The sequence below is a fragment of the Varroa jacobsoni genome, unplaced genomic scaffold (genome assembly GCF_002532875.2).
Source record: "Varroa jacobsoni isolate VJ856 unplaced genomic scaffold, vjacob_1.0 scaffold_1358, whole genome shotgun sequence".
Lineage (NCBI taxonomy): Eukaryota > Metazoa > Arthropoda > Arachnida > Mesostigmata > Varroidae > Varroa > Varroa jacobsoni.
This window is the reverse complement of record NW_019214260.1, coordinates 505,653-532,138: the sequence shown is the minus strand read 5'-3', so window position 1 is coordinate 532,138 and position 26,486 is coordinate 505,653. Positions and strand designations below refer to the sequence as shown.

At 40.0% G+C, this 26,486-nt stretch overlaps 2 protein-coding genes and 1 long non-coding RNA gene across 6 annotated transcripts in view; 1 reads left to right on the top strand and 2 right to left on the bottom strand.

Annotated features, from left to right (window-relative positions):
- LOC111269160 (uncharacterized) overlaps positions 1–3,589 on the top strand; it is a 35,421-nt gene extending 31,832 nt beyond the window's left edge. The window contains exon 3 of the long non-coding RNA XR_002685625.2: positions 1,307–3,589. This is a non-coding gene — a long non-coding RNA (uncharacterized LOC111269160). The remainder of the gene's footprint in view (positions 1–1,306) is intronic.
- LanB1 (laminin subunit beta-1) overlaps positions 1–3,938 on the bottom strand; it is a 37,130-nt gene extending 33,192 nt beyond the window's left edge. For 2 of the 3 annotated variants that reach the window (XM_022848565.2, XM_022848564.2), the window contains exon 1: positions 3,599–3,938. The gene's annotated coding sequence lies outside the window, so the exon portion shown is untranslated. The remainder of the gene's footprint in view (positions 1–3,598) is intronic. The other variant, XM_022848567.2, reaches the window with a different exon arrangement.
- A 1,921-nt stretch (positions 3,939–5,859) lies between these two features.
- LOC111269159 (uncharacterized) overlaps positions 5,860–26,486 on the bottom strand; it is a 28,618-nt gene continuing 7,991 nt past the window's right edge. For both annotated transcript variants that reach the window (XM_022848568.2, XM_022848569.2), the window contains exons 4-16: positions 26,093–26,170; positions 25,899–25,993; positions 22,644–22,715; positions 17,052–17,136; positions 16,061–16,204; positions 15,299–15,501; positions 14,240–14,384; positions 13,488–13,550; positions 10,987–11,187; positions 10,433–10,579; positions 9,155–9,244; positions 7,997–8,239; positions 5,860–7,620 (exon numbers count right to left, since the gene is read on the bottom strand). In XM_022848568.2, coding sequence (XP_022704303.1) covers positions 7,390–7,620; positions 7,997–8,239; positions 9,155–9,244; positions 10,433–10,579; positions 10,987–11,187; positions 13,488–13,550; positions 14,240–14,384; positions 15,299–15,501; positions 16,061–16,204; positions 17,052–17,136; positions 22,644–22,715; positions 25,899–25,993; positions 26,093–26,170 — 1,797 coding nt within the window. In that variant the 3' untranslated portion in view covers positions 5,860–7,389. The remainder of the gene's footprint in view (positions 7,621–7,996; positions 8,240–9,154; positions 9,245–10,432; positions 10,580–10,986; positions 11,188–13,487; positions 13,551–14,239; positions 14,385–15,298; positions 15,502–16,060; positions 16,205–17,051; positions 17,137–22,643; positions 22,716–25,898; positions 25,994–26,092; positions 26,171–26,486) is intronic.

The following is a 26,486-nucleotide window of genomic DNA, read 5'->3' as shown; positions in this document are numbered from 1 at the left end:
ATATATAGTGCATTGTTTGATTTAGGAAACCCTCTGAAATTCATCTATGTAATGAAAATGTATGAATATGTCACTTAGCACAGTTCTTATTACGGTGCTCTGTTCGGGCGATTTCCGCCTCAGAAAACCTAGATTTAATTATAGTACAAGTTATTAGGATAATGTTTAAAGTTCTGTAGTCATATATCTACGGTAACGAATAAAGGTTTCGTAGTTTGACCGAACGGCACAACTTTGTTCTTCAGCACAACTATATCCGGTTAGTCAAAGCGCGAACGCTTTATGAACTATCTATTTAAGGGAGTGCGCTCTTCATTTCTATGTAATATCTTCGCACAGCAGCGTTTTATCTTGCTTGAAGCAAGTTAAATACGTTAACGTTGTCGGCCAATTTCCAGTCCGCTTTACGGTGAAATTAATAGATGTCTAGAAAGAAAAATGTTCAGTCACAGAATTAGTTTGTCCCTGGTTCCATTACATGGGCTTTCCGATAGCTTAACTTATTTGGCTTAATGCTAGCAGTCCGCATGAGTGGTGACCCGATAACAACTCACTTGCTATTATACTGCTTTATTTTTATAGACTTACTATCGTCCTTGCTATTATTTTTCTAAGATTTTATCGTTTATGAAGGAAGCAACTAGAGAAATATTTTATTTAAATTAAAAGCAAAAATTCTGGATATCATCTATTTAGACGAAACATTTTTCAATGGTTTTTTTTCTAAATATGGCTTTTTAGTGTATTTTGCAATGGCATACATTTAATATATGACGCAGCTTTTTCGGCACCTTCATTTGTACCGATGTCTGAAGTTAGCTCAAATCCTATTTGCATGAAAAAATAATGTACGTTGATGCCGATGAAGGTATAAAAATACTAATTCGTGTCTTGCACGATGTGTGTATGATAGCTCGAACTGTGTCAACATTACTAGGACCAGATGTCATATGTTGTGTAGCTATGGGAAGAACAGGAAGCGGCGTATGCTATCGTACTCTAATGCCATTCTGTCCTTCTAATTGCATACATTATGTCGTTTGAACTTGAAAACTACACAATTTAGATCAGTATAGTTCTACTGAAACATCTCCTTAGAGCCGGAAACGATCGTATGCACAGATTAGCGAAAGGTTACCAACATTTTCCTCTTAGGTTTTCCTAATAAGGAAAAAAAAATCTAACACAGGTATCTAAGAGCGTCTCGTCAATATTGTTGACTCAGTATGGGTTAAGTTATCGAATTTAAATTGATGCCGTGCCTTTAGCAGACAATCGTGAAACGTTACATTGCAATGTAATGCAGATTTTCAGATGGAAACGCATGTACAGAAGCGTCCCTGGCTACACTGATCAAATCGCGATCAACGGGGCTGCGTTGAATGCGCTATCGAATATCGTCTGGCGTACGCTGTTCGTAAAGCCAATTGGTCTATAGGCTCGATCGTGCTGCACGATGCATTTGCCCGTCACTCCCGCCGACGCCTCCATATAAGGCGGACTCGCTTTTTTCTTTCACTACTTCGTTCGGCGTTGGTCCTATATATCAGCTGGACTCAGCATCGTCTACAAAATGGCCACCATTGAAACAGAACAGATAACTGAACGTACGAAATCCATCTGCGGTTTCTGCTGCTGGTCCTTGTCGAGTTGCGTGGGTGTCTCTGCGAGACGCCGCTACAGCGTTAAGCGATTCGACGTATCTCTTTCCTTAGTTAGCGTGGTTCTGCTGCCGCTATCGCTTTGATTACCACGGCAACGATTGTGATGATGGCAGCGCGGTGTCCGCGACTGTGGGTCTAGCAAACGAATCTGCAAGTGTCACGCAGCGTATTGTTGAGCCTCTTCGACGACATCAGACGATACACTGACGCATCTGTAGCTTGGTTCGATAGCCAGTAAATCAACCAGCGCCATTTCTCGACTGATTATAACAGACCAGCTCTGCTTAGACGCATACGTTTACAGGAGTAGAGGATTTGGTGTTCTTGAAGACTACTGAATTAGCAGACAGCCACAACAGCCCTAGCGTCTTGTTTTATAGTAGTCGTACTAAACTAGAATATGTATTCGTGAAGATTACGTTCGTCACACGTGTACTTCGATACGGCATCGTATTCGGGGCGACATGATGACGAAGGCTGCTCGTAACGAGCCATACGCAAGTTCGTAATTTAGTTTTTTACACAAGCTAAAAACTTTCAGTCCCTGTACTTCAAATAGTAGGCATATTTCCTACAAATAAAATGATTTTTTTAGCGCAAGGTCAGGCAATTTTTTTAATAGTAGTTGACCAAATAGCTAAGGTTCAATGTAATGAAAGTTCAATTTATGGATAAGCCATAAAAACGAATACCATTCACGGGACAGTTTCAAGGAAAGTTCTACAAAGCAGTACTGCATGAAAGACTGACGCCTCTCATCGCCGAAAAAACTATTTCTAATTGTATTCACCAAAATAAACGGTGTTCCGTACAGCCTTTGGTATTTTGAGAGAGTGAATATTGCAAGCTGTCCTCAAGTGTCATCAATGCGAAAACGCAAAGTGCAAAGAGGTAGTGAGTGAGGTATAGGAAGGGTCAATTAAGTTGTTACATGTCCGCATTGTTGAAAAGGCGTCGGCCAGGGTTACCGTTACTGCGGCGATCACCGTCGCGCCAAAGGACCGAGAAATCACCAATATTCAGACTAGGAACGGCTTTGTTTTCTGCGAAACTGTTGGAGGACACTTAAAGAGGCTGGAAGAAGCTGAAATCGACCGGCTGCCTTGTCGCGGCATTCGTCGTCATGGTCCTGCAGAGCCTCGTGTTGCGCACTCGTTGGGTGAAAGGACTGCTGATGGCCGAGAGGCCGCGAGAGACGAGAAAAACAATTGAACGAACCGTCGAACTGAACAAGAAGACCGAAACAGGCAGAGCAAGTCCCTACCCCTAGAGTGAGTATCTGCGGGCGCCCGCTGGGGGCCACTCCACACACACCCGCTACTCCGGCTGGTTGGCTGGCTGGCTCTATCTCGAAGCAAAAATAGAAGAATGAGAAGACCGGATAAGATTGGGCCCGGACAACTAACTACCAGTAGAAGTGAGCTGGAATAACTGTGCGTTCGCGATACAAAACAACACGGATAAACAATGTTTGTAAATGATATTCGTACTATTTTTTTATCGTTAATAAAAGTCGAGAAGTTTTTTCATGCATTACAAATTGGTGTCCAGCTTAGTCATCTAGCATGAGTTCATATGAAAGGCTATCGTCACTTCATGAAATATTCAATAAACACTGAGAGGCGTATTGATGTTAAACACTTATGTATGCTTTTCTCTATTACTACGGTTATTATATAGTCCAACAAAGCCAATCTTTTGATTTCGTTTACGCTGTCTGCCTCTAAGAATGTGCAAAGGTTCTGCACGAGAGTCTCACATTTTTCTGACCCAGCGATTGCTTGCAACAATTTCATACCCAATCCACTTTTCGCCACCATCTCCTTCGTTCAAAATTTGCCCAGCGGCATTTTTCCATTATCTGTCGGCTCTTTCGCGCCAGACTAAATCGTACTCAAAAACACAAATACTTCCAGCTTATGAGCTATACGTACCAACAAATCCAGGCAGATACACTCTGCTTTCTAATCCTCCACAAGTCTAAGCCAGCGTACGAGACATCTTTACCCTGTAGAGAACTGGTGTAAGAAGCTGTCTTGTTTTCGTTTCGGTCACTGGCTATCTTCACTTGCTCACTGCACTGAGGTTCGCCCTGTGGTTTTCACAAAACTTTTGTGGAAAAATAATCACACTCATTTATACTCTTGCGATCTCTTTTGAATATTGGTAAAAACTCAAAGAGCTTTTCGTTGATGCCGAATCGTTTCGTGAACGCGACAGCCGTCTTACCCCTCCAGCAGGCGCTGGTACAACGCGCAATCCTCGGGTTCGTGTCGGCTGGCGCCAGGGGTCGCTGCGGGCGAGATACGCTTTCTCAATTAGCGCGGGAAGGAGTAGCGAAAGCAGTGAGTGGGAATCAGCGGATTTCGTCCGTTCGTTCGTTGAGAGTTGCTCGTTTGGCTTCAGGCTAAAAGAAGAGGTTCTACCAGTCAACAATCGCAGCTGCGTGAGTACCGGCACCGAGGAGTTGATATGTAACAAACAGCTATAGCAAATGAGGGTCTCTATATGCTCATTCAAGTCTTTGATAAGATATCTCTTGGAATAAAGCTAGTGGTGCACAGGAAATCCGACAGATCGACCGCTAGGTAAACAAATGTCAGACTGCGTTTTAATTCTTTGCCCTTTTCGCATTTAACAAAAAGATGCAATGCTTTAGTCAAATTCGAGGAAAAAAATTATTTCTTATGTACTCGCTTCACGACCTTGTCAACATCTATCAACAAATTTGGTTATTCTTTCCAGAAACTCTCGGGTCTAGAGTGAAAGAATTTGTTCAGCCAGGTCTTAAGACCCCCTTCACCGTCAAATGTTTGGCACTAAATAAATTGGTCAATGTCGGAAAAGTGGTAATCTGGAGGTACGCGGACTTGAGAATGAGCTGGATGCAGAAGAATTTCCCACTCAGATTCTTGTAGGGCATCTTTCACAGTCTTTGCCCTGAATAGCCTGGCATCGTTGACAAGCAGAATGACGTTGCCTGCTGTATTGGACCCTTTCTATTAGCCTGAACGCCTTGACCTTCTTGTTTTTCTCCAGTATTTTCTTGCATATAAAAGTTATCCAGTCATACCAAACTCGAATTATGTTTTTTTGGGATGCAGATCAGGATTAGTTCTGGATTAAGGTGTGTCTCCAGAAGCTATCCCAGTTGTTTACCTGCTTCGTGTTGGCGTGGAGGTATCACTTCTGCCCTGTTATGGTGGTTTTGTATTGCCTGGTGGGTGAGATCTTGAGAGGTGATGAAAAAAGCCTTGTTCTTTGTACTATTAATTCAGTTTACGGAGCGCCTCTGCCCCTAATTTGCGTAATATAGACTTAAGGTGCCTGTCGATAGTTAGTATGACTGCAGTTTATCTTGCTTTGGAAATTGTGAGTTGCTTGACGGCAGTCTTCGTTCGCGAATGCCTTCAAACGATTTCCACTAACCTCAGATGGCCGACCTGTGAGCCTTACGTCATACAGTCCAAGGATTCCATTATTGGATTTCGTTAACCACTTTCAAGTAGTCCTTTTATATGTATAATATATAAGGGCGATAATCACATGCTACTCCCACAGCTTCTTCGCCCCAGAAAAAGACGAAAGAAGCTAGCGACCCTTCAGAAGAACTAGTGACGATGCTCGTAGGTAGTTTATTTGCTTTTACTTTCAGGTTGCAGCTGAACCATCCCCATTGAGAATCAAATTACTTAAGCCCAATTACACAGTGAACCACCTGGTTCCTGATGATGAACGCATAAAAAATGTCCCAATATAGTTTTGTCAAGTAGCTTGTCCACTCTGAAGAGCCTTTAAAAATGTCCAGTTCATCCAAAAGCACCGTAACATGAACTCGTGAAAGAGTTTAAAAGAAAAGCAATTTTTTTTTGTGAAAAAAGAGGCGTATATAGATAATATTAAGTTATTAAGTTGAGATCATAATTCTATGTTACTTCAAGTTAGGAGAATAATAATCATAATGATAATTCTGGCCTTAAAAAGCAGCGTATTGTAAACTTAATGGCTTGTGTATACCCATTCCAGATTCTGCAACACTGAATGCCTGCTTTCAGACTGTATCGCTTTATTTTCTTAATAACACAGTGGCTGCTTACTTATATGACACCTGCACAGCATTTATTATATATAGTGTCGCAAACGATCTGAAATAGGCCTGACATTAGACAACTTACCAGTAACAGAAAAATACCAGTGGTTTCAAATTATTTATTTGTACGTTTGTGTATATTTTATGCCAGCCGTGGCGTTGGCCACGCTTGCCCGTCAACTATCCAATACTACCATACTAACACTACCATAGAATCATGGTAGATACGATGGACGCCTGAAAAGAATTCTTCATTAACGAAAATCCTCATTGTCCTTCACAGGCTAATGTGCTCCCGATACTGCCGTTATAAGATTTTACTGCTACGCCTTTGAGAACTCGAGTTAGGCAGCACGTAACTTCTGCTCATCGTTCGTACTTCCAACTTGAATGTTTAGGCGAGCTTGAAACTGATGTTCCTTTTTATTAATTTCAGTTTGTATACATGATCAATAGTACAGGATAATTTTTCCAATAAGCGCGTTTGTCTGTTATTTCATCGAAAAAGATTATCTCGTTAGAAAAACTATATAACATAGGCGGCGTAAGCAAGACAAGCGCTTCGAACCCGCTAGTATGCCCACAACATATCGTGGTATAAAATCTACCAGAAATTTTCGACTTCAAACAAGACTTTTCATTCAAATTGTTTGACTACCTTCCAGTTATAATTATTACTAATTTATTGTACTAAGCGCATATGTCAAGCAAATGTTCACATATTCCTAGTCAGGGAGTATCGATAACAAAACAGAAAAGGTCTATCTACCGTTATTTAGAGCTTCTGTGATTGTTTGTCCTAATAATAGCATAGGCATCATCCTAAATGTAGGCACTACGACGATTACAATGGTACACTTTAGTCAGTATCTCAAGGTAGTGCATTATGTAAGTGCTTAAATTGTCGCAGTTAAAGATATAAACGAGGACCAATTGCTAACTCGGACGCGCGGCCCAGGTTTGAAAGCCTTAGGTTACAGTCTCCGACTAACGGCTTAATCCCTCACAATCGAAATATGTGTATATATCAAATAAACAGCCGCAGCTACAGTCATCCATAGAATCGCAGACTAACTTCCGTAGTTCGCTGGTTTTTTGTTTCACAATTGCTAGTAGAACCAATCTGGCGGCACAAGTGGCTGCGTGTAGTCAACAATCGTTGTTGCTTTTATTTACCCTATAAATCCTAGTCTGTACCGCAGTGGTGTTTTCCGTCGATAGAAAATCTGGGTTCATCGATTTAAATCGACAGCTCATGCTACAAACTTCAGTCTTACAAAATGTCAGGTTTAACTGGACGTGACTTAACGGGTATATGTTCATTGCAATGGCAAGTATAGAGATAGTTGTATCTACGTAGCGTATACAGGTTTCGCTTTGTGCTGGGAGCCAGCCGACGGCGATATCGGACATAAAACTCTAAACATAAAATCTATCTACGTGTAACAGTGGTAGCAAGGGTTGGTTAAACTAGTGATTGTTATGTAGCGAGATAGGGAGATAAAAATCTCGGGATAAGTATTAACGAGTTAATTTTCTGCCTGAAGTTGTTCATGTAAGTCATCATATATGCCTGTGGATGAATGTGTGCCAGTATATGGCGGACCTCTAATGCGGGCGTTAGTAATGGATCATTTAAATGTGGCTGTATACGTCCTCCTCCTCGCGAACGGGTGCGACACTTCTGTTTGTGCTCAGTCGACCTCGGCCAGCCTCTTTTCCTTCGGCGAACAGCTTCTGGGGCGTCTGGCTCTGCCCTGGCCAATAACTGAAGTTCATCGCACGGGCCACCGAGGATCGGCGCCGGTTCTGGAGATGGTTTGGTATAACTGGATCAGAATTCGTAGACGAAAACTCCGGATTGATCTGTTACACCGCAATTTGTTCGTTAGTATATATAGTACTTTTAACTTTGAAGAATCTATTTTGAACAAACTAATCAACATAATTAAAAGGCTGAATTAACGAATGCGTAATCATATTGGATGCGACACTATTATATACTAGTAACATACAGAAATATCCGCAACCATTTAATAAAAACTAACGTTATAGAAACATATTGCATTCTTTCAAAAAAAGAAAATTCAGTAGTAGTTAGTAGAAGTCAGAAATCTTTAGCATCTTCCCTTAGGTGTACGTATCTATTCTTCGTCGTACATCACTTTTCAATGCGGACAAAAGAATCATTAGTATATCAAGCGCTAGAATCTGTTGATCGATCGCGAAGACCTCGACGTACGTAGCAAGAATTGTCGAAGCGGCTGAGTCTTCTCTCATAATCCTGCAGCATATTGCCGACGAGCACGCTCGGCCGCCTTTCGTAAGCGCCTACGCCGCTTCCTACTGGAGGCACTGTGTCGCCAGCAGACGCCTTCGGTAACTGCGGCAAGACGGCCCGCGAGAGCCGACGAACCGGATCCGCTCCACTCAGATTGCTAACTTTTGTTGTGACCGTTTGGAATACCTCATCATCTTCGGCATCCTGTTAGATAATTGGCATTTATTAGTCGTTGAAGTCAAATGGCTATTACCGATATGTCAATATAGAACGTCGTGCACTTCACGCATATTCCGTTATTGTATCATGACGCTACAAGGAATGATCAAAATTAGTAGGTCTAAATATAATGCAATCAAATCAGATGTTTCAGAGAAGTTTTTAAATCGAGAGTTCCACCTCAAGGTTTCGCGGTCTTGAAAAGCATTTCCCGGCATAAAAGGGGCAGAGAAAGGGATATACCGTTCATCATTAAAAATTCACTACTTCAAATTAAATAGCTCCTAATATTTAAAAACAAGCATCAATATTACATTAGCCAATCTCCTCTACTTACTCTACTGCTAACAATTACTGCTTAAGTTCTCCTAGATTTAATGGCACCTGGTTGGTACGCGGTATATCTGTGTTACACTGGTGGACGCCAGCAACAGTAACAAGCCAGTTGGTAAATCGTCTAAGTTAGATCATAATCCAGTGAGATTTTGCCTTTACAAAGAGACCAGAGGCAATACGCATGCGGGTGCACTGTACAAGTGGTAAACGAATGATAAAAGCGTTTATTATTTACGTATCTCACGACTGGGTTTGCCCATATACCATTCGCTCACGTCTCTATTATTATATTGCACAAACGCTGGCGTAGAAAAAACTCAGCAACAAAATATCAGTTTTAAAACGACAGACGATCTTCTAATTAACTGAGGGGATTCTATTACGTAACGTTATCCTATCTTCATCAGACAGTTGTTATTCTTACACAAAGGTAAATTTCTACCTACCACGATTCATTGCAAAATTATGTTTTTCATGCCGATAGCTTTCTAAATTTTCCCTGTACTACACTTCATCTTAGTTTCCCTGCGAATATCTGCTTCGTGTCTGTATCGAGTAACGTACCATGAGGATGTCTTGAAGTGTCTGAAGCTGCGATATGCGAGCTTTGGGGTCATCCGACTGCATCATCTTAGGATCAATGCCAGCAACCGTCTGTAAAGACAATTGCAATAGCGATGTTTCTGTTCACACAAACTGTGTTATTATTTGTCATACTCTAATTAGGCAAATGATTACTCCAAAAAATGAGCCAAATCTGAGCTTTCTATCTGCGATTACGGCTTATTCTTCCAAGCTATCAAAAATTTACGATGCGAAAACGTGTTTTGTTCTTGGAATGAAAACAGATCAATGTAATGCTGCCGTATTGCATAACACCGTACAATATATAGGGTCTAGCTAACTTCAACTACAGTTGAAAACGAGAAAATTAGTTCACTTGTGCAAAAATAATAACTTGATTGGAATGAAAACAAAGTTGATTGACAAAATTAGTTTTTGAGTCTGCGGCTGATTTTGTTCGAAGCTGCTTATCCTATATCAGTTTCTAATGGGGAAATAGCGCTAAGCAATTCCGGAAACATTCACTATTGTACGCATAATATATATGTATAGATATATATATATATATATATATATATAGGCTCGGTAATTCTTGTCGCGTATACCAAAATAATAATAACAGCAACAACCGCAGGACACATCGAGTCTTTTGCGTGACCACTAGCGCCAAGACGTGACGAAGGCATATTTTTTTTCCATACTGATAAACGCCAATTGTAGCAATGTGTATAGATACCATAGCTATTAAAATCTTGTACCCGAAGCTGCGACTGCACTGCTTCTACAGCATCCATTTAGGATATTTCTCGTTTTCAATCGAGCACTGAAAACCTCGTTGGGCGAGTATGGCTTCTTTAACATGCGAATTAAGCTATGATCCATATGCTTGTCGGTCTGCCCGTCTAGGGATTGTGGGCAGCGCCTGGCAAACAGAAAATATCGCTGTAAATTGCCATAGACAAGATAACTTGAATGATCAGGTCATATAAAATAGGTGCGACTATTTTTACTGTTTCTTGTAATCCCTGCTGCAAGTTAGGGATTATGTACTTATATGTGCTTGAGTCATTTAAGTTAGCTCCATGCGGCACCCTTTCGAACAGACCAACTTTTCAACTACGTTACTGCTACAACTAGATAGAATGCTCTATACAAATACATTGAATTAGCTTTCAGAAACACACAAAATTTTGTGCTAAACAATTTGATGAGAATTTATGTCAGTCAGTGTGGTACGTGTAGGTAGATAAGAAGGGAAGGCGTGTGACGAAAACATACCGCCCATTCCGATAGGACCGTGTGGGCCATGTCGCCGCTGGATCCCACTGTCGTATTACGCCTATTGTACTCTCGAGCCACCTTTATATCGTGTTTCCAGAAGCGGTCCGTGTCAGGAAGCGATTTTTCTGGTGCAATTTCTTTTATCTGAAAACGAAAGGGGCTATTATTTAAAATGGAAATTAGGAAATCTATTTCCATTTCCATAGAATACAGTTGCACCTAATTAGATGAATTAGTTCATTTTTTCTTGTTCATCTACCGAGACCAGCGCGTCGAGCAATTTTCATTCATCATTCATTCCCGCATAGATCTGTGATTACCTTTTTTTAGTAATAAAGATTTATTGTTATTATTAATCGATCGAAATAAAAGTTCGAGCAAATAGGTATTGCATTAACAAAAACCTAGATGACCGATGAGAAAAACTTCCATTTTGAAATATTGCATCCGCGCTATTTTTTAGAGAGGCGCTGCAAATTCTGTCATATGCCCTGATCAGCTGTCACAATAGTTATCAAGATTATTATACTAAAAACATGTTATTGCCTTACCTTAAGGAACAGGGAGCCAGCGACAATGATACAAAGAATATTAACTAGCGTAAGGCAGAATGAGTTGATAGCCATTACTGCGCACTCCTTATGCATATTGGCATTGTCAAAGTAATAAGCTTTAAAACCATCATGGGCCAGGTACGCTGAATAGGTTGTGGTATTAAACATCTCCTTCGTCCTAGGATTTTCAACTAATACCTGTTCAAAATCAAAAACAAAAATCGTAGGTTAAAGAAACGAGGAAATATTTACCTACTATTGCATTAAGAGATAGAATATTTACGATAGTTTTTTTTACGTATGAATAACCTGAATTTACAGAAAGCATCTGTAGGAGAAGACAGAACTGTTGCATAGAAATTAATTTATAAGAATGCCTTTCTCTAATCAACCCTTTACAGCCACCCTACAAGTTTGACTTCTAGCGATTTTATTGTTCTCACTACATTTTTCGCCCCTTTATCGAGAGCATACGCAATGAAAATCTATGAAAAGCGTGTCTATTAGGGGAGGAACGTACGTTAAGTCCGATCTCAATTCTAACTTTTTACAGGCTCTCGAAATTTAGGATCCCAGGATTACTCGAGATTGCATACAAGGATGTCCCTTCTTTTCCTGTCTTCTACTATGTATGACCCCGGTTAATCTATCGTCTCATATTAGAGTAATTCGATTGCCTCTGAAATGGCGAAGAAAATATTTGCTATATATCATATAGAGTAAACGTAGAAAGTAGTCAGTGTCGCTAGCATGCTATGCTATTGCAAATAGTAGCTTCTTGTCCTTCGAGTTCTCCCTACCATTTTGCTTTTTCCTACTTTTAACTTCAACTTATTTGTCTCAAACGTCGCACTATGACAAAGGATGGCTACACTCTGTTACACCGCTCTACAACTCGTTGAAAAATCCACTATTTTAAGCTGCAGATATATGTATTTCACATACACCAGACGTATTCTCCTGCTATCGATCTGCAAAAGCCACATTATGTCATCAGAGAGCACCGTAGTTTCACGTAGGTAGTTCTTGTTTCATTCTCTTTGCTAGTGTCTTAGCTAATTACTAATTTCACTGATGAGTAATCACGCGACATAAATGTCTTGGGTTCAAAAAGCTGAATTTAAAATACATTAAACGACTCTTTCCAGTACTACACTGTTCTCTTGGAATCCGATGTACTCTGACCCTACGGCCTAGTCAAAACCTTCATAGCTGTTTCGTGCCCTTTAGCCCGTGAGAACCCCTATTGTAGACGCGTGGGGAGTCCAGCCAGAAAATATGTTCCTTATAGCTTTCTGCAAACAGGGCAAACTAAAGGACACAAAATGCCGACGGGCAACGACATATAGTTGTTATTCAACAGCAAGTATGGGATCCAGCTGCAGTAATGGCAGTCCAACCAAGCCCAATGGCTCTCGGCTGTTTGTAGGCCAAAAATGCTGGTACGCGATTCTGTGTCATTTGAAATAGTAAGGATTTGCTAAATTCTACAAGTACGTTTACTTTTAACTGGAGCACATTTATAGTAGAATTAAATGGTTGCAAGTGTGTAAAAATAATTACGATTAGTATTGATATTAGCTGGAGGCTGATTTGCTGTGCGTGCTATCAGCAAATTGTACCAGGATGATTTTAGTGTTCATAGTCTTCTCTACGAAACAAATAGATCAAGTTTACACTGTAGGTCGTTCAATAGACGCGGCTGGTTTACATGGCTATACAATGTCGTGTCTCTGTATTGCATACAATTTATTAGATGCGTTATAATTAACAGGAACTAATTAATATTATATAGGTAAGTAAAAAGGAAGTGATCAGGTTTTAGCCAGAACGTGAGCCCTAGCAATCGACACATGGGTATTCGTAATGTTATACTATTTACCAAATATAAGTTGATTCTCTATCCACGATGTTCAGTTAATTAATTAATTAACAATTATCTCCTGATGCTTGCTTACCCTATAGGAAATGAACAGACACTTTATTGGTTAGTGAGCAAAAAACCATGTTTCGGCTTTCTCGAAGGCATTAAGTTCCCCTGACTCGTGTAGATAATGTACCCAGTACCTTTCTTTGTTTAACAAAGCAGAGTAAATAAAGTCGAAGATGAGATTTGCTAAAACAGAAAATCTCAGAGGGTATTTATCAACGAACCACTGGATGTTTGGTGGAATTTCAAAGGTGGAAGAATTTCAGGTGGAAGAAATTTCAAAGATATGATATATTTTGAAATGACCAAACGTTGATTAGTTGAAATCATCTAATTATACCATTAATTATATGTCGCAGATGAATATACGGCTGCTCCTTAGCAGTCGGTCAGCATAAACAAAAGCAAAACTAGTGCGACTTTGTTAGTTACTAAGTTTCCAAAGTTCCTTGATTTGAATGAATGAACCGTGCTACCATATGATCTAACAACGGTTAGATCATATGGTAGCACGGACAGCTAACAGTGTCAAATTGCCTATACCGAAACGCAGTAAATTCGAACTTACTTGAATAGGCTCCTGGAAGGCGGCCTTGAACACCTTCATCAACGCCAGAGACCACAGCGTTCCCTAAAGACGTGAATGTTGCACGTCAAACAATGACGTTTTAGTGAACGACTAGTCAGGGTAATGATGATAGTTACTACCGAACTTTACGTTTATTGGAGTGAAGGAAAACTCCAATTTTGACCACTTTATGAGGTTAAGATAAGCGATGTATGTTGAGCGGCTTATATTTGTCATGCGAAAAACATGGCTTCACTTACATGGATAGAAATAAAGTAGAGAAAATAATAGAATTAACAAATTATTCAGCATTATTAACAGAGGGCACGCAAACACGTAGCCCACTACTGAACTGAAGTTACGCCTCAGCATTTAATGCAAAAAAGAAAAACAAGAGCTCGATGTTTTTTATTTTGTCTCGATACCATTGTTTCATATGAATTAGCATGCCCTTATAGGTACCCTTTTGAAACGGTATTTTTGACGGATTTGCTGTTATTTCTGACGGATAAACAGCACTACCATCAAAGATGCTCGGATCAAGAGGTAGAGCTCTTAGGGGCAATTCGATTACAGTGCTATCGTAGACGGTTTATTTTATGATTGCTAGAGCCCAGTTGTCAACGCGAATGCTGTTTACTTGTCGACAGTAGTTCTGACGTATACAATAGCAGTCTGACGCATACATTTTGACGATTTATTGACTATTGATACCTTGGTTAAGACTCTGTGAATTTCGTGCTATAACTTACACAATTAATAGAAGGCGGCAAGAGTGATGCTGAAATAGCGACACCGACGAGACACGCTGAATTCCCGCCTAAAATTGCCATGGCCACGCCACCACCTGACGGCAAAGCTACCAAAGCTCCAACCCATAATGACCGCCATTGGCCCCTGCATTGAAGAGAAATAATTCGTTAAAATAACGCTGACGTATTAACTTGTGTTACATTTGCATATAAAAATATTACTTACAACTTCAATAAGCTACCTAAATAAAGGTGAACTTTTCAACAATGGCCATACACAGACAATGTTAGAACTGACGCTGCTTTATATAATTAAGATGCTTACACTTCAATAAATTCGATACGGGACTAATTTTAAGGGAGTAAATTCTAGGGACAGATATGCGCCTGTCCACTTTTGGAGTTATTTACTTCAAAATTTTAGTAGATCATATATATATATATATATATATACACATAGATATGGGGGTCTGTGTTAATAACGAATGTTGTTTACATGTGTTCATGTATTGTCATACAGATCAAACAAAAACATGAACTTAATATAATGCATAACATGGGACGTTTGGCACAGGCGTGTTTCTTTGAGAACACATACGGGAGAACATAATGCAAACTAAGAAATAGTTGGATTTTCATCGTTTACTGAGAAACTTACGCGGTTCTCCTTTATTCTAGATGTACTTCTCTCTTATATTTTTTGCGACACGAAGTATCAATTATAAGTGTTTGCTGGTGTTGTTCATTGCAGTGTCGGATGAAATAGGGCTGAACGACGAGCACGATAAACAGAGAATATCTGATTCAATTGGAAATATCATGAACTTTCGAGTATGATCCCGCATGCTTCCATGGTAATTGCATGACTATAAACATCGGCTTGGTTTGAAGACTACACCACAAAATAAATCGAGCGCTCAGGCCAGATTCGGGACATGTTATTTCCTGTTAGTCCGTAAATTAGTATTTTTCGATATAATATGAGCTCACAGAGGTAAACGACGGTGTAATTCTAACGGTAAACATCAAGAAAAATGTGTGGCATCAACATGTACGAACCTGGCCGTCTGTTCGGGGTTTGGCCAAGTGTTAGGCCCCCACGCTAAGCCTCCCGTTTCGTCACCGAAATAGGCCATCGTAATTCCAAAACAGAAGCCAAATAACAAACAGAGCACAAGGCCACAGAGCTCTGTTCGAAGACCCGTTTTGATCAGCTTCATATCGTGAATTATGATCCCGAACGTGATAGCCATTATGGGGCCCTAATCGGAAATCAGTCCGATATACAAAAAAAAAACATTAAAAAACACTCTATCAAAGCATTTGATTTTTTTCTATGATTCAACATACACTGTCAAAACATTGAACCTTAATATTTCACATCGTATCTGTACAAATAACTATTTAAGTCAAGTCTACCACATTTTACACACACAATTCAAACGACGTTGACTCTATTCAGGCAATCTGGAAACAACCAGTACCTTAAGCTCTAGCAAGACATATCATTTAGCTTAGGTAAAAAATGAAACGTCTTGGGCGTGAAGCGCTAAATATACGTTCTTTTGACAACTCGAATATTCTGCATTGCATACCGATACGAAGCTGAATAATCTGAAACGCATCTCAAGCGCTCCGTTTAGAAGCAGCTCCATCAGTTCTGTGCAGGACGGGATTAACATCGTTGACCTGACGGCCAACACCTAGGCCTCTAGTTATTAGAAAGAAGAAATGGCATATATTTATCTCTAGGGGATACGAAATATATCAGTAACTAGGTGCAACGTGAAAGAAATACGCCCTTGGCCACTAAAGACGAACCATAAGAGGTGATACGAGCATGGCGGCAATGATTGATACCACCGAGTTATCCATCAATCCGAGAGCTGCAATCATCCCTGCTAGTAGGATGAGCGCGACAAAGTCAAAATTTAATTCGCCCTGCCCACGAACGCCTTCCACGACCTGCGCAGGTTCACAAGAACAGCTTGAAATGATTCAATCAATTACGGTCCTTCAGGTAGTTGTTACCCGTTGTCCGTACGTATATGTCAAATTGCGGTGACGTGTTTTGACCTAGGGTCACATGAACAACTTTACCATGCTCAACAGATATGCTATCAGACAATTATTATATATTGAATGTAAGACATGTAGTTAGTAGCTGCGATTGTAACATACCGTAAGTATAATCAATAGAGACACTATACCGAATGAAAACAAAACATTAAGGTTGGACGATTCTTGCAGTTGAGTGCTATGTGATGAGATCATTTTTTTAATCAACACTTTCTCGAATAAGATCATCCAAATAGGTCTTTTTAACCCTAAATAGCATTACATAGTCCCTCTGTTTCCATCAACCAGTTTACGTGTCACATCCATTTCGTGCATAATCCTCATCTCATAAAATTTTGTTTCTACTTTGTTATGGGTTAAGCTCATAACAATAACACACTTTGCTTTGGTACTTCCGATTCGCCCAACGGTAACGCAACTATTAACCCCATAGACCCCAGTTAACCCATAGATCTAAACAATTGATACGACATAATTATACTTTGCTTAATAATGGCTATAATATATATTTAGGTTTATTCGCTATTTTCACGGAAAATTCTTATAAACAATTTCGGTACTTGTTGTTGTTTTTCGAAAAATAAATTTTCTGATAAATATATCCGGACGAGTGATCACTTAGATTTAAAACATCTAACTTGTAACTAATTAACTTAACAAACGAATATCACATACATAGGAACGTTTTTGTTATTTCTAGGCCTATTCACCAAATGTAACGTTAGGTACTGACCTGAGCAACAGTCAAACGTGCAGTAACTGACTTGAGGAATTTTTGTTGGGCATTCTTAAATCCCTTTGACTTCTTATCCTCAAATCTGAAAAAAATGTTGCAATCGAGAGGTAAGACTATATGACAGAGACTATCGAAATGAAGTTTATTGAAGTGACCCCTTTTCCCGCGGACGAAATTTCTTTGCACGAATAGATTAGCACAATGGCGGTCAGAAGACGTTATGTTACTCAAAAGTAAACCTACACTAACATCATGTTAGTATGTTCCACTGTAGTATTTTTGGAATACTCTTTCGGGTTTAAGTAAAAAAAAATCAGGGAAACATGTTTGAAAAAAGGTCGCTATAAGGTATAGGGAATAGTATACATATTGCCGCGTCAAGCTTCAATAAATTACAATAGAAAAAAACAACCTCGCTTTCTTTTAATAAACTCATGCACTCCTAGTATAAACCTATATCTGTAGTTGATTGTTGAATAACGAGCTTCATTTCGGTAATGCTTTCTCTGAGGTCGCGCTTCAACCCTACGAATCATACATTAAAAAAAAAAAAATAGATTTACTCACGATTATAGTCTTCATGCATCAACAGGTTCCGCAAAAAGAGCTTCATAACCTGTTATGCGAAGAGAAGAATTATTTGAATTCAGGCGCGGACTACATTTGAAATGCTCTACTGCTGCCATTAACAACATTAAAACCACTGTACTTCGCATTTTATGGACAAAACTGTATAGCAATAAGGGATTCACTACTACAACGCTCGTCTAAGTTAAGCTAAATTTATGCTCGTAGCTGTATAGATATAAGAGGCATTTGTTATTATCTTAGATACCTTAAAGAGGCGTTAAATGGGCGTGGAGTATCTTGAAGTCAAATCTCATAAATAAGGTGTGGTAATACAAATTACTTGTAGGTAACAGTTCAGAAACTTCTAGAGCGTTAGCTTCAAGGTACTAATATTCAAGGAGAACATATGACGAGATAATGTGATGTTCTCTTAAAGTTGAAAATTGATTAAAATTTTTGGACCCGTGAAATAGCTCCGGACAACCGAATAGTATTTCGTAGTCCACCATCCTTCTACCAGGCATTATAGCAAACATCGTTAACATAAAGAGAGGTGTTAGCGGCATTGTCACATTGAAATAAACGCTCAGGAATACGCGCATGTAACAAAAATAAGTTGTCCTCATTACCATTATAGTCTAGCCAAAGACGGTAAATTGATTATCTGGCCGGGCCGCCTTAACCTTTATTTAAACATGTACTGTTTGTAATTTTATAGTAGGAATATTCAGAATTGTCGTACAATGCTTTCTTTAGAGTTTTAACAATCACACAAGTTTTTGCTATTTGCATAGTATACACTTGATGCATCCCTCGATACGCCTTGCCATAAAAACATCGGTGTTTATTATATACATATATACGTTATTTGCGCGGCGATTTAGCTATTCACAGGCCGGACATACCGTCTTTTAGTAACACTTTTATGCCTTCGATTTGCCTAAAGTCTCCTTCAAGGGTAAGAGCTATTGGACGACAAAGCGTGCGACGCACTTTCAACGCCGTCTATTTGGCTTTCGTTTCGTTTGTATTAGTCAGAGAAAACCTTCAAAGAGCCTTTACTACAGGCAAATGCATGTATGTCAGCAAACATTTCCATACAATGGCTCCACGTGGCAATCCGTTTTCGTCGTGGGAAGTTGCTCCGTCACAATGAACACAGCAACAGCGGTAGTCGAGAAGGGCCACGTGCGACCCGCTCACTTCATTCGGGCCTTTTCTCTCGTTCATTAGCTCGTGTGGCCGTCGTTGTCAGTGTGTATATGTATGGATATGTGGTCTTCCTTTGTTAATTAAGTCTTAATTCGTCTGTCGTTACCTTTACCCAAACAGGTGGCAATAATGACCACGCTAACGCTCGTATAATTAGACTGCAGGTGCATTTAAACGTTAAGGCCAGATGTAACGGCTGCCGTATATTTTCTCTAACAGCATAGGAACAATAGGAACTTACAAGGATGACCACCACTCTCGGAAAAACGATAATAAAACGAATATACCGATCTAAAATGTTTCAACACACAAAGACTAATATAAGCATACGAAAGCACAACTACAATCGCCCTTTACTCTTCAAATCTGATATATTGTTAACCGATCGAATTCGTGTAATAAACTATTATTGTTATTATTACATATTGATATTAAGTAGGTATTAGGTCGTCTGAGAAAGAATATGAATAGCCTTCTGCTTTGTGATTATGATCCAAAAGCAGACAAGGAAAGCTAGTTTTCCTTTGTTCCTACATTACCTGGCCGATAGCCCTTCATAATAGCTTACCTATAGGTGGTCATCTATTCCAACTTGTTTGTTATACAAGCCGGAATGATAGAGCATTGCCGTCGCGTAAAGACCAGCCACGGAGCCTTAGTTTAAGCTCGAGAGACCATCAACATTCGATTTATCGGAAAAGGCCTTTCTTGGGGGGGGGGGGGGGTCGAATGCAATGAACCAAAACTGAAAGCGCTAAGTCAGTCGAACGTAAACTCGAACAGACGAGCGAACGCAGTCAGTGAGAAAGCGGAAGACAGAGGACAAGAAAACGCGTCAGCACCTGCTTAACCGCAATTGTGGGTCTTACAGGTAGTTGTGCTAGTTGTGATGATGCAGAAGCTGAAGGCCCATAGAAAACAAGGTGGAACTAAAAGAGGACAGACTCTGACTCGAAGGGCTCCGAGCGGCGCAGCAAATCTAGGCTTGCCATCGGTGGCAGCTGCACCGTTTGTCAACACTGACGCCTTGGCCTCTACGCCACTCCGGCAGCTCCGAATTTTTTCTAGTACTTTCTTTTAAGCGTGAGCCGCGGCATTGGCCCCATGGACAGAGGGTGACAAAAAACGTTGTCTGGGTAAGACTAACTTGGGTTACTGGCATAAAGACTTGAAAATTGGTTAGCGTGCTGGGTCCAACGAAATATGCACGAAACTGCACTAGTTAGCCAAATGCACGTAACAAGCAGCTGGTTATGTATTAAAGGCCGTGTGCCTGGACTTGCGTGTATCCGGCCTGGCCGATTAAACGTTGCTCCCAAGTAAACCGATATGAACTATTCTTAAGTTATACATAAATCGGTTGATATTTACAGAGCTGTTAACAAATGTATAGGTCGGTTGAATAATGAATTCGCCTTTAGTAAAGGAGAAATGCGTTAACCTGAACAGGTAAAGTTATAGCAAGAGCGGCACATCGAAGGGGGACCATGTATCGCACGTGGCGCTGTTGATTGAGAATTATTATTCACGTACCAAATTGTTACATGTCGTCATGATCATGAATTATGCAGTATCGTCTTTTCCTGCTACGTCTACGTTGACGGAGATGCCGCAAAACAGTGACACAAAACGAATGAATTCCCGCCTGCTCGCACGTCCGGGTTCGGTGATTGACAAACCACCAAGTCACTACCCATCATGCCAACTGTCAGCTCATCTCAGCAGAATAGATAACATTAGAGCATCAAAAGAAAACGTACGCCCCCCTTACTTTCTTTATATATATATATATAAGCTTATGATTTATAAAAAACAAAAAAAAATTAAATCAGATTTTGTCTTCAACTTCTAAATTTCTGGCCTCTTTCGTAAAATTCGTCTGCAAGATAGCCAATATAGTAATAAATTAACTACTTTACCATAGGTTTCTGTATTTCTGCAGCTCACTCTAAACACGCTGTCTTTATCTCACACATTTCTATCGTTACGTTTGGCAGGCTTGTTGTCTTATGACGCGAATTACCTCGATTGGCTTACCTGAACGGAATCTGTATATAGGAGAATAACACTATGATCATTTCTATTCTATGTTCCCGCACGGATATAATGACGACTTAGTCTTTAATACTCTAACTAGCTAGCTTTATTATGGAAAAAATTAGGCTCCAGTATTGGCTGAGTACTTCATGTGTTCTGAGTGAGAAGCGAAATTTACTGCATTTAGGATCTATAGTACTAATACAGACCTCTTCTATAAAATAAAACGCTCAATGGTACGTTTGATTGTCAATAGAACCATTTCTGCATCTTGGTAGCTAAGCCTACTACAATAAACATCAATCCTTTAATGCTCTCTAATCCTTGCCACAACTTTTTTTTTTTTGAAAATAGTTTTCTTTAATGCATTTGCGCATTAATTAATTCCGCAAATTAATACACACGTAAAACAAACCGGATTAATAACTGAAACGCACATTTCATAAAAAGGTTACAGTAACCAGCACTATGAGGAATACCCATCTCATTCCTGTCAACGAGGTACTTTTGACCGCGACGAAGTGGGCGTCTACTGTGGACGGAAAGCGACGAAAATTAGGGCATTATATATGTCCATATCTAAAAAAAACTGACTAGAACGGGCAACTTCTGCAAGAAATTAAGCGCCATCTTAGATTGCGGTCAAAGAAGAACCGCCAACCGTTTTGCTGCGAATACCACACATCCTACTGAGGTTGTGACAGCAGTTTCTGAGATAATTTAAATACTTATACGCTGGATAGTCTGTATATGTTGCTTATCTAAATATATAAGGTTTCAAGATTTGGCCTGCTACTCTTAGTGCGCTACACATAACGATCCTCGTCAGACGTCAACGACTAACCCTTGTACAGTCAATTATTTCGAGCTAATTGCATGCCTCGAACGTGACAGTCACCTGATATGTGGCCGAGAGTTTATGGAAGGGTCGAATGCAGTGCAGCCCTGATCGAATGATCAGACCTGAATTTGCCCACCTGTGCTTTCGTACATATCTGTACTTTGAATTCTAAATCGTGGTGATCAAGCGTGCAGATTTAGGCTAGGGTAAGAACATGATATGAGAACTAGCGCTAGAGTTCTTAATTTGACATTTTAACGAAATGCCTAAAAGATGTTACAATCAACACGTTGACCGAGTTCCCCTTATTCCTAACAGAACCTTTCTATTTGGGTTAAAGATAGCCTAATATGCAGCTTCGAGAATAAACTCGTAGTTATAAACGTAACAGGTTAAATCGTTTTTGCACTTCATCTCGATTCTTAGTTAGGATTCGCGACTCTAAGATTATTTCGGTTATCTTTCGCTATTTTTTTGGACATTTTTTTTCCGATAATTAAACCCAAAAGATACTTTCGCAAAATTTTCTGACCGAAAAAAAAGTTAGTAAAAACGGCAGTAGTTAAATGGAATTTTGTCATAATCGTTTGGTTAACGTTAGCTATTGGTAAATTCTAGAACTTAGATTCCCATTAAGCAGATCAAAATTAACTCTATCGATTTAGATTAGGTCTACTGCGTGACCACACAGCGAGGAATGAATCTATTTTGAGTAGTTCTAACTTCTTTTAAGTGCCAAAGTGTTTCATTATCCATCTGATTTATTTAAATGCTTCTGAACGATACACTTCTTTTCAGACAGTTCTTCAGAAGGGCATTTATAGATGCTGTATTATTTGTTAATCGGCCCTTAACGTTTGGAGAAGCAGGTCTCAATTTTTGCTTTGAGGAAGTAGTTCCCGCTAAACAATGTAGTATTGCCAACTCACACTTCGTCGTCGTTGTTATCCAAAGCCTTTTTGACGTCGTTACTTCGGTAGAAGATCGCGCACGGCATGCATCTGTAATTAAACGACAAAGGCAATTTTTCACAGTGCACGAACGATCGCAGAGCGCCATTCCGACATTATGATATAATTTTCTGTCGAAGCGGGCTTATGTATTCTATAAAGTGTTTTAAAGTAAAAGTTGACATAGGAATCCTTGCCTAGTTAAACCCAAGCAACCTTGAAGTCTGTGCTGGTTGAGTGATCGACGAAGCACGTTTATACGAAGCTTTTCACTAACTACTTTTTGACTGATTGAAGTTTTAAGGTAACGAGCACAACGAGGGTGTGCAAGAGGCTATTTCGACAGCCGTGCGTAATATATAACCGGCTTATAATTGCCGTTTTTGAAATGTGTTTTGTGTATCTATCTTCTGATTTTTGTTTGGGGATGGGAACGTGCACGTCGAAGTGGGTGTATATTGGTACGAGTCTTGTTTGACGAAAAATCCAATGCCGATTGCGCTCACCACAATAAAAATGCTTTATGATGTAGAACTAATATCTTGTCGTTTGCTGTCTATATAATAGGTTACTATAGGTTTACGTTGGAGAGCTCGCTGCACGTTATTTTTATTGACCTTCCACATGGAGTAGCACAAGTTTCGGTTCTAGCGTCCTTTTGGACTTTATTACTAAAAAGTCGTGAAATGCACGCGCTTGGCCTCGAAGCATGCAATCTTCATATGAACCCCTTCAGTTTTTCTTTACCTTTCTATGGAGATACTTTCTGGTGAGAAAGATTTCCGTAAAAATGATACGTTGCTTTAATATAAGCAAACAAAGCCTTGAACCTAACGCTAAAAGTCAGCGAAACCAAAGAAGAATTCTGTGTTTTCATAAGCAGCAATCGTAACGGACACAACTTCAATAAAGGGGCAGATTCACATTGGATGTTATCAGCGTGTAAGTGTAGAGCTTTAAATGCAACTTGAAGCTAAATGTTATCGACCAGGATTTAAACTGCCTGTAGTAAAAATTCGATTTATAGATTTGTTCAAGGGGCAATCAAAACGATGCATGTAGATCCTAATGCCCCCAATGGATTTTTCATTGTTTTTGTTTCGAACTAAGCAATAGTTGTTCTGAAATAGGCGACCAAAAGAAGCCTTGTGAAGTACGACGTTATTTATATGAGCCTGAAAAAAGAGAGAGTTGATAAGGGATGGTACGGACGATCAAAGAAATTAAGCGGAAAGGAGTTTACCACGTTCAAGGTCAACAATGTTAATTCTTTTCCTTAGAATGCTCTCCTTATTACGATAGGGGCAAGGTTATGTGAACGGAGTACGCGGGCATTGATGCAAACTATGGGAATCTATTGTTACTGTTTTTGTTTTTGCTATTGCAAGGAAACTGTGTAGCGTCAGTTTTTCCTTGTTGGCCAGTAGCAAATATAGTCGTTATTAGTGCACGGTCCGTGATGTTATTAGCGCGTAGAACGAGCTGCGCCTGCCGAAACCAGGCTGTCATGCCGATGTCGGCAGTAGTAGGAGTGCTTATGGCTCGATAGCGATGTGAACCTATGAGTCTTGCCCCCTGTACGAACCATAGCGTCTTCAGGTCCAAGTAGTATCGCGTATAGCAGCAATAGTGGTAGCAGGGGTTGTTTCTTTGCTTTCTCTCACCGCTTCGGCTTTTCTCCTTCTTTTTTACTTTCGTTTGGTTTTGTTTAGGTACTCTTGCAGACACCACACTTCCGCTCTCACGACGGTTCATACCAGTGAATAGCATATGGCGGCGGCCACTACTGAAACGCCGGCGGGCGTAGGAACTATCCTATATATATATATATATATATATATATATGGGTATTGTCGTTTTAGGACTCATCTGATTCTGTGATAAACAACCCCTTTTACGGCCTCCGGTGCAGATACCACCCCGTTTATCTCCCAGATCGACGGTTCGAGTCGCTGTCGACGAACAACGACAAAGTCTTCCAGGCTTTCTGAGTCGTAAGGCACGCGGTGGGAGCAGAAAGTCCGGACGGACAACAAGGCTTGAGGGTTATCACCACGATCACCAATTCCTCGAGCTACATAAAAAGGACGTCCCCAGAGATCTGTCATCCGTTAGCTTATCTCTATCTCGGGCACGAGATACTTAGCTGGTGTACACAAGAGTGGATAAATAGGAGGACATGCGACTCTCGTCTTGCTGCTACAGTTACTGGTATTTCTGATATAACTTCGACGTGAGCAATGAATGGAGCGCGTCAAAGGTGGATATTGTTGAAGACGGATTGGATTTCAGAGACATATACATCCATCCTACATCGAAGTTGAACGTTGCAATATGAAGTAGGACCAAATGTATTTTGTCCGGGTGACGACAAATCCGTCGACAGTGTCCTATTTGAGCGTAGTATAATAAGTGAAAAAGAGCATAGAGGTTTTTCCATACATTTAGTGTGTATCATGCGCATTATGCCGAGCTTCCGGCAGAATCAAAGATTATATATAATGTTTTACCCGACAAGCAGTTTCTTCAGCTCGTCCTACTTGTACTGATGATCGTTACGCTAAGAAGCAGTGAAGCATTTTTTTCCTCCGAACGACACAGTGACGTGACGTCAACAGGACTGAAAAAATGAGTACGCCCACTTTATTATCGACGATTACAACTACTATGGGGCTACGTGTATGGTACAGAATTTAGTGCATGGTATGCACTAGCGAACGTTTATATTACACTTATTATAGCTTGCGTATGTGTTGCATGCAGTAGCGACCATTACACTGGCTTATGGTTTGAAGGAGAAGTAAGGATTCTCAGGAGATCCCAACTGAGAAGTAACCCATCATTTCGTGGTACGTATTAGCGACGTGGCCGTATGCTGCTACTCCCGTGTTTGTCTGAGCCTAGTACATACACAAGCGGGCGGCTACTAAAAACAGAGCGCTTGAAACCGTTGCTTCCGGCTTTGACAGTCTGCTCTATTGCGGACGAATGGGGCTTCTGGACGCATGACGCCAGCGATCATACGAATACCATCACATAACCCATTCTTTCGGGGCAAAACACCCATTTGTCGAACAGGTAGTTTTGATAAGTAGTAATGGTTAGATAAAAAGACTCTATATTTTAATATTTAGATAAATAATTATTAATAATTCTATCGGTTCGATTCAATCGTCGGCTGTACAAATGTGCTATTTATTTAAATGTGCAGTTATAAACAATGAAAAGACTCACGCGATAGTGCTTCTTTCATCTATGCCAATGCCTCTCGCAGTTAACAGACGGAGAACCATGTCGGTGTCGTCAGACGACTCTACACCGAAATACACCTGGGACATTTTACAAAAAATTGGTTATTGCCGATGGTAGAGACGGTCGTGCGAAGTTAGTATCATAAGAGATTTTCTAATACCGTATTCGATACAAACCTGGTAATAGTTGTCGTTTGGTGATGCGCACCAGACAGCATCTTGAATCTCTAACTGAGCCAAGGTGTCACGAAGAATCTACGATTGAAAAATTTGGAAATAGATGTAGTATAACCGACATAGCAGTCTTGCCACGATTCTGCCTTTGAGAGGTGGCCTCTTTCTGTACAATTCCATAAATAGCACAATTTACATGTAAAATTTGCGAGGGTAATCATGATCTCAGTTTAACAATGTCACCGATAACTTGCCGGTAAATATTTCCCTGTCGAACATTCTTCTTCTTTATCTATATTGTTAGAACAATGGCATCACAGAACGATGAAGGGAAATTGTTTCGCATAGCTAATTTAGAGGATAATTTGTACATTTGTAAATTTGCATTTTGTTTTAT